The sequence below is a fragment of the Colobus angolensis genome, unplaced genomic scaffold (genome assembly GCF_000951035.1).
Source record: "Colobus angolensis palliatus isolate OR3802 unplaced genomic scaffold, Cang.pa_1.0 Scaffold46, whole genome shotgun sequence".
In the NCBI taxonomy this organism is placed as follows: Eukaryota; Metazoa; Chordata; class Mammalia; order Primates; family Cercopithecidae; genus Colobus; species Colobus angolensis.
This window is the reverse complement of record NW_012118043.1, coordinates 8,253,359-8,262,168: the sequence shown is the minus strand read 5'-3', so window position 1 is coordinate 8,262,168 and position 8,810 is coordinate 8,253,359. Positions and strand designations below refer to the sequence as shown.

Below are 8,810 nucleotides of genomic sequence, written 5' to 3'. Positions count from 1 at the left end.
AAAAAAAAAAAAAAAACTTAAATGTATACTTACCATATAACTCAGGAATTCCAATTCTAGGTATCTACCCAAGAAAACTGAAAGCATATGTCCACACAAATATTTGAACATACAGTTTACAAGAGCTTTCTTTGTAATAGCCAAAAACTAGAAACAACTAAAATGTCCATCAACAGAAGAATGGATAAACCAACTGTGGTATATCCATACAATGGAGTACTTCTCAGCAATAAAAAGGAATAAACTATGGGTATGTGCAACTACATGGGTGAATCTTGAAATAATTATGCTGAATGAAAAAAACTGAATACCAATTATATCAATAGCCCATGCCATCTGAATTGTCTTTTCCCAAAAGTCTTTCAATATACCTCAAACATTTGCAAAGTTCCTTGACCTCTTTGCATATACATACAAAACCAATGTTTCCTTTCTCCCAACTACAAAACACGCAGCACTAAACCATTCTAAAATTGGAAGCAACTGTATACCAAAAATAGAAGAATGTGTCTTAAACTATAAAATAATTATTCTCCACAGGCACTTTCATCTTCTCAAGAAAGCAAAGATTGATTAGTATGGTCAAGAATAGAAGTTGACACCTCAAAACACGCCACTTTGGTATAAGGATTATTCTGAGTTGAAGGCAACTAAGACGATAACACAAGAAAAGCTTTCTGCCCTTCCTTTATTAGCCTAAAGGAGTACATAAATTTGTACAGAAATTAATCCAGTGACAACCCTGGATCCTTATTAGCCCAGAGGTGGCACTAGAGGACTCTACATAACCAACTTTACTGACTAGCCCTTATCTTCCATTAGTCCCTGATATATTTACCTTCCCACAATTTGCTTCCCTAGAGACTCAAAGTCTTTTTCCTTTGTCTTGCTACTTCTCTGAAAATTTACTGGTGGTGGCTGTTGTTAAGATGCTATAGAAGTCCAAGTTCTAGCAATCTCTTTGAGCCCAACATCCATGGGTTTCTCCCACGTATATATGATATATTCATAAACTTGTTTGTTTTTCACTTGTTAGTCTTTTGTTATAGAGCCCTGATTGAGAATCTGAAAGGATAGAAGTAAAAATATTTTTTCCTTCTCTATAATAGAATAAGATGTTTGACTAGTATGAAATGAGGCAACCTAGCAACATTCAGGGACAGCAATTCTTTGGGTTTGCTAATTTCTGTTGACACTCTATAAAGTACCCATCAGAGACTTAAAAAAACAAACAACTAATTTCAGTTGATCATATTAGGACAGATAGCCTTCCCCAACCCCAGGTACCCACTCCTCAATCCTATTTGCCTTTCCCCTTCTATGGGTGACTGAAACATGAAACCTCTGTACCAATTTATAAGCTACAGGACAAATCTTTGGGACCTGGAACAAAGAGCTAAAGGCACGATAACTCATTTATGATGGATGAAACCATTTGATAGAAAATACATGGCATTACATTCAAGTCACCCCTTACCAATGAACTCTCATGTATCTGTTCTTTGAAGTGCTTAAAACCCTGGTAAATTTGTAAGCCTTGTATTTCTAATAATTTAATTTTGTTATTAATTATATCTCAACCTCTCTGAAAGACAAATAGATATCTTCCCCAACAAAGACCACTGGTCTTCCCTGCTCTGAACTCATTCACTCAGCCAAAGACCCAGCACAGCACCTTTACAGCTTCTGATGGCTGCTTTTCACACCAATAAGTCAATGATTTAAAGAGTTTCAGATTTCCACTCGCCCTATAAGAGCAAGGTCAAAACCAATGCATACAGAAAATATTTCCAAAATACCCCTCCTTTTAGAGAAATGTTATAAATATACTATCGATGAGGAAAGCAACCTTGTTAACAAAGCCAACCTAGGCCAGGCACAGTGGCTCACGCCTATAATCTCAGCACTTTGGGAGGCTGAGGCAGGTGGATCGTGAAGTCAGGAGTTCAAGACTAGCCTGGCCAAGATAGTGAAACTCCATCTCTACTAAAATACAAAAAGTTAGCTGGGCATGGTGGTGCATGCCTGTAGTCTCAGCTACTCGGGAGGCTGAGGCAGGAGAATCACTTGAACCTGGGAGGCGGAGGTTGCAGTGAGCCTAGATCATGCCACTGCACTCCAGCCTGGGCGACAGAGCTGAACTCTGTCTCAAAAAAAAAAAAAAAAAAAAAAAAAAAGCCAACCTAAAAATATAGCATTCTAATGGTAGAGGAGTTTGTCAAACAATGTCTTCTCTGAAACTATGATCAATATCAGCAGTTCTAGTATTGCCTGCCCCAAGCTGGCACATAAACAAGGTCAGAGCACCAACTGCCTCTATCCTCACACTAGAGCTCCCTAGTATCTCTGGTTAATTCTCTTGGACTCCATGGAATTTATACTAACTCATCTGATCCTTCCAATACTGCCAGCATACACTGAGGGGACTTCCAGACCTTGCCTGATGAATACTGCTCCCTTTTAGATAGCCTGAACTCACATACGCAAAGGTATATATAGTGTTGTGTCAGCAAAACCACTAAAATAAGAACTTAATGTTTATAATGATATAATGTTGGTAAAGATCAGAAACATCTCACACAACTAAACATTAGTTACCAGCACAAGATTCATTTCCTTTAATCACAATAAACACCCACGTTTTAAGCTTTTAAAATTAGAAAGTTAATTATTTAATGTCATAAAATTTCTGTTTTAGACATAAAAAGTTGCAGATGCCAGCCAGGTGCAGTACCCCACACCTGTAATCCCAGCACTTTGGGAGGCCGAGGCAGGCGCATCGCTTGAGCTCAGGAGTTTGAGACCAGCCTAGGTAACATGGCAAAAGCCTGTCTCTATAAAAAATATAAAAATTAGCCAGGCATGGTGGCATGTGCCTGTAGTCCCAGCTACTCCAGAGGCTGAGGTGGAAGGATCACCTGAGCACAGGAGGCAGAGGTTGCACTGGGCCGTGATTGCGCCACTGCACTCCAACCTGGGTGACAGAGCCAGACGCTGTCTCAAAAAAGTAAATAAATAAAGTTGTAGATGCCTATTAGATATCCAGTAGAGATACCAAGTAGGCAACTGGATATGAGTCTGGAATTCGGGGAGAGGATGGGGCTACAGATATAAATTTTGGATCCTATATTAGATTGAGATTACCAAGGGAATCAAAGTGTATAGGAAAGAGAAAAGATCTAAAGACTGAGCACTGGGGAATTCCAACACTAAGAGCCTAGGGAGATGAGGGAAAAAAAACAGCAAAAGAAATTAGAGAATGATCAGTGAGGTCAGAGGGAAACAAAGAGGACATTCTGGAAATCAAGTGAAGAGAATTTCAAGGTAGCAGTGATAGGCCAAAAAAGGTAAAAACCACTGAATCAAACAACATGGAAGTCACCTGGGACCACAATGAGCTGTTTTAGTACTAACTAACCATCATCTAGGAATTCATAACTCAGTACCTGTAAAGTTTTCTGCTCCTTTTGAAGATCTTTTATTTTATTCTGTTGCTGGCAAGCCCTATTTAGTGATTCATCCTCCAATTCACCAATTTTGGATTTCACACTCTCCATAATTTGTTCCAAGTCATTAGCTCGTTGTTCTTGATTGGTTGCTCGGCTGTGCTCTAGCTGAAGTTCATTTCTAAATTAATAGACATACAATTTCTTCCCTTAGTATTAAAAAATAAATGAAATTACCAAACATATCCATATAACAATGTATTGACTTTCTAAAGTTTCTTTGCATTCTCTTTATCCAAAATGCTTGGAATCAGAAGTGATTCATATTTCAGATTTTTTCAGATTTTGGAATATTTGCATCGTACTTACTAGTTAAGCATCTCAAATCTGAAAATCCAAAATCCAAAATGCTCCAATAAGCATTTCCTTTAAGCATCATGTTGGTGCTCAAAAAGTTTCAAATTTTAGAGCCTTTCAAATTTTCAGATTTGAGATGCTCATCCTGCAACAGAAACTAATAGAAGAAATATAGGGTACATTAAACATATATGCTAAGTTATTACCAAAAGATTTACCTATCAAAATTTTACCTACAAAAATATTTTTTAGTTTAATATTTAATCAAAATGGGAAATTAAATTTCAAGATTGTTTTCAATGCAGTTATTTTTAGAATGCATACAAACAATTCAAAAGAAATATTTCCCATTTTCTTACCTAAGCTGCTGATTAGTTTCTATAAGCTCCTGTATCATGTTCTGTTGACGTGATGTCTCTTCCACCAACAATTTCAAATTCTGTCTCATCCTTTGTGATGACTGTTTGTCAAAAATGATGAGATCTACATTTTAAAAAGTATATAATACAGATAGTAAAAATAAAAGGCAAAAGATTTAAGATAAAAAAATTTTTAAGGAAAAATACTTTTTACCTTAAGCAGAAAGAATAGGATCTAATTACCTTTGAAATCTGTTCTTTTGACTAGAGACAAAGGTTTTAAGCCATGCATCATCAATAGCACATTTATGCTTTCCCATTCTGCTTCTTCCTGCTACAATTACAGAGTGGAAAAAGGGTCAACTTTAAGATATAAAGTGAAGAAGTTCTCTCATATATAATTTCCTGCATTTTCAGAATAGAACTTTTTCTTAAAAAGTTTTAAGTATAGCCGGGCGCGGTGGCTCAAGCCTGTAATCCCAGCACTTTGGGAGGCCGAGACGGGCGGATCACGAGGTCAGGAGTTCAAGACCATCCTGGCTAACATGGTGAAACCCCGTCTCTACTAAAAAACACAAAAAGTTAGCCGGGCGAGGTGGCTGGCGCCTGTAGTCCCAGCTACTCGGGAGGCTGAGGCAGGAGAATGGCGTAAACCTGGGAGGCGGAGCTTGCAGTGAGCTGAGATCCAGCCACTGCACTCCAGCCTGGGTGACAGAGCGAGACTCCGTCTCAAAAAAAAAAAAAAAAAAAAGTTTTAAGTATAAATGTTTATGCATATACAATATCCAAAAAACACATTTATTGTTTCTAGCAAAATTAGTAATAGATTAGAAGTATATAAATAAGCACAAACTGTTGCATTATACAGAATACTCACATGTAGGCCACAATGGACAAAACCAACAACAATAAAAACACCTTGTAATTTCAGTGAATCAAACAACTCTAAGGTTTCAGATTTAATAAGCCAAACCACGCCTTGCTCAGAATAAACAGCTGCACACTAGGCTATAATAACTGAATAGTAAAGAAAAGGTGAGTCACTTCTAAGTATCACTTCCATAATGACTAGGGTCACAAAAAAATCAAAACATACCTGACTAGTTGGAGCCAATATTTCAGACAGCTCCTTGTCAAATGGACAAGGTCTAACTATAAAAAGAAGCCTGTCCATCTGGATAACTGACTCTAACAGAATCACACTGAAAGATGCTCTCAAAGTCAAACAAGTCTTTCTTTTTGACTGTTTATTTTCCTCCTTTTTTTTGACACCTCCTCCCACTCATAACTTTTCCCTCATTTATGCTTTAGTCTTTCTGATCATAGAGTTTAACTACGTGGTAGACACAACTAAAATTATCACTGATGTTTGTTTTAGGAGCCAAAAGCTCTGAGTTAGTGTCTCAGAACATCTACTGTAACTCATAAAAATAAAATGCTCTATATATAATAAAGTCACATATTTTTAATGATTAACTTATACATATTGTTCCCTGATACCTCTTACATTTTAAGGTAAAGTAATTGTAAATTCTGAAAATAGTTGGGAATGGCATTTTCCAAAGTACATGCTACAGAACACTAGTCTAATGAAAAGTTCATCAAACTAGTGTTAAGTAGGTATGAAATGTTGTATACTAAATCCTCCCTTTGGACACTAATATTGTGAAGTCTTAGAGTAATTAAACCATTTCATAGTCTTTAACCCAGCATTTCCCAAAATTATGAGAAAAGAATCCTTTTAAAGTCAAATTTTCCTGTTTGCAGATGTAGCATTCTTTGGCACATATTTTGAGAAGCAATGTCTTAAAATATTTTAAGTTTACCTGTTTTTCAGTCATGAGTCTGTCTGACGGTTGACTGGAATCCTGAGGTTTAGGGGCTACCGGAAACATAGTTTCTTTTGTAGAATCAAAAGAAACAGAAATTGGCAATTAAAAAATTTGAGTTGCCTAAATGAAAAAAGACAAAAAGTGCAACAGGAGTTAAAGAAAAGTGTATTTAAAAGAATCCACTTCTCTTGCAGGGCAATTCAGGTCATTCCTGCATCAAAACTTTATGACTTCTTAGATAGCAGATTGTAAGACTCATTTGAATAAACCCTATCTTATAATGTTCTCCTCTGGAAATAAAGTATTCTGGGATTTTACACATATACCACACACACACATACTCTGTCCTGTCCCACCCCCCACCACAGAATGAAGGAAATATCTAACTGTATAATGTGAAAAGCATGTGACATTAATAAACTGTTAACTTTTGGAAGATGCTTCTTTCAGTTCTTTATGCTGCATTCAGAAAAATATAGAAGACATACTCCTCCAAACAGAGGATACACTGATGAAGTATAATGCATAACTGGTACCCAAGAACAAAAGAAAGAATGGAGTAGAAGCAGCATTTAAAGAGCTAATGGCTAAGAAAAATTTGAGAATCAATGAAAGACACAAATCCACACATTCTAGAAACCCAACATACTGCAACTGGGATAAAGTAAAAAAGAAAAAAGAAAAAAAAAGTCAGCCATACCTAGACATATCTTCAATGTGCTGAAAGAAAATAATTGCTGATCTAAAATTCTAAAGCCAGTGAAAACATTCATTAATGAATAATAAAGGCAAAAGAAATATATTTTCAAATACATGACACAAAATAAACCTGAGAAAGTTCATCGAATCTGCTCTGTAAAAAAATTCTAAAGAAAATGCTTCATGCAGAGGACTCCCTGATAGAAAAGCAGAGATATAGAAAAAAATAGAGCAAAAAAATGAGCGAGTCTAAACACAGACTACATAACGAGATCTTGAGAAGTTTAAAATATACAATTAAAGTGCACAATAACAGAAATATATTAGCTGAGAGTAGGGCAAATGGAGTAACAGTGTTCTAAGTTTGTTTACAATCCAGGTGGACACTGGTAAAGGTATCTGTTAACACTGGGCTTTTGTATAAGTTAAGGATGCTTGAGAATTTCTAGGACATCAACTGAAGAATTGAACAGAAGCATATAATTTTCTAACTAGTAAAGGGGAAAAACAAGACTATAATGATGGATTTTTAAAAATATACCCAAGTCCAAGATGGCCGAATATGAACGGCTCTAGTCTGCAGCTCCCAGTGTGATTGATGCAAAAGACAGGTGATTTCTGCACTTCCAACTGAGGTACCTGGTTCTTCTCATTGGGACTGGCTGGAAAGCAGGTGCAGCCCACAGAGGGTGAGCCGAAGCAGGGCGAGGCATCACTTCACCCAGGAAGTGCAAGGAGTCGGGGTATTTCACTTTTGTAGCCAAAGGAAGCCGTGACAGACTGTACCAGGAAAATCGAGACACTGCTACCCAAATACTGCGCTTTTCCAATGGTCTTAGCAAATTGCAAACCAGAAGATTATATCCCATGCCTGGCTCAGCGGGTCCCATGCCTACGGAGCCTTGCTCACTGCTAGTGCAGCAGTCCGAGATTGAACTGCAAGGGGGCAGCCTGGTTGAGGGAGGGGCATCCGCCATTGCTGAGGCTTGAGTAGGTTAACAAAGCAGCCAGGAAACTCAAACTGGGTGGAGCCCACCACAGCTCAACGAGGCCTGCCTGCCTCTGTGGACTCCACCTCTGGGGGCAGGGCATACCTGAACAAAAGGCAGCAGAAACTTCTGCAGACTGAAACATCCCTGTCTGACAGCTCTAAAGACAGCAGTGGTTCTCCCAGCACGGTGTTTGAGCTCTGAGAATGGACAGACTGCCTCCTCAAGTGGGTCCCTGACCTCCATGTAGCCTAACTGGGAGACACATCATACAGCCGGGTGCCCCTCTGAGACGAACCTTTCAGAGGAAGGGTCAGGCAGCAATATTTGCTGTTCTGCAGCCTCCACTGGTGATACCAAGGCAAACAGGGTCTGGAGTGGACCGCCAGCAAACTCCCATAGACCTGCAGCTGAGGGACCTGTTAGAAAGAAAACTAACAAACAGAAAGGAATAGCATCAATGTCAACAAAAAGGACGTCCACGCCAAAATCCCATCTGTAAGTCACCATCATCAAAGACCAAAGGTAGGTAAAACCACAAAGATGGGGAGAAACCACAGCAGAAAAGCTGAAAATTCTGAAGATTAGAGTGCCTCTTCTCCTCCAAAGGATCGCAGCTCCTCACCAGCAATGGAACAAGGTTGGATGGAGAATGACTTTGATGAGTCGACAGAAGTAGGCTTCAAAAGGTCGGTAATAACAAACTTCTCCAAGCTAAAGGAGGATGTTCAAACCCATCACAAGAAAGCTAAAAACCTTGAAAAAAGATTAGACAAATGGCTTACTAGAAAAAACAGTGTAGAGAAGACCTCAAATGACCTGATGGAGCTGAAAACCATGACATAAGAACTAGGTGATGCATGCACCACAAGCTTCAGTAGCCGATTTGATCAAGTGGTAGAAAGGGTATCAGTGATTGATGATAAAATTAATGAAATGAAGCGAGAAAATAAGTTTAGAGAAAAAAGAGTAAAAAGGAACGAACAAAGCTTCCAAGAAATATGGGACTATGTGAAAAGACCAAATCTACGTTTGATTGGTGTACCCAAAAGTGACAGGGAGAATGGAACCAAGCTGGAAAACACTCCTCAGGATATTATCCAGGAGAACTACCCCAACCTAGCAAGA

General features: G+C 38.3%; 1 protein-coding gene across 4 annotated transcripts in view; it reads right to left on the bottom strand.

The window, feature by feature from the left end:
* Positions 1–8,810, bottom strand: part of CEP70 (centrosomal protein 70kDa) — a 115,027-nt gene that overhangs the window by 74,283 nt on the left and 31,934 nt on the right. Inside the window, exons 3-6 of one of the 4 annotated variants that reach the window (XM_011958134.1) lie at positions 5,989–6,062; positions 4,406–4,496; positions 4,163–4,286; positions 3,447–3,627 (exon numbers count right to left, since the gene is read on the bottom strand). The exons of 1 other annotated variant lie outside the window; for it this stretch is intronic. In XM_011958134.1, the coding sequence (XP_011813524.1) occupies positions 3,447–3,627; positions 4,163–4,286; positions 4,406–4,496; positions 5,989–6,057 (465 nt within the window). In that variant the 5' untranslated portion in view covers positions 6,058–6,062. The remainder of the gene's footprint in view (positions 1–3,446; positions 3,628–4,162; positions 4,287–4,405; positions 4,497–5,988; positions 6,063–8,810) is intronic. 2 more of the 4 variants (XM_011958135.1, XM_011958136.1) reach the window with 2 other exon arrangements.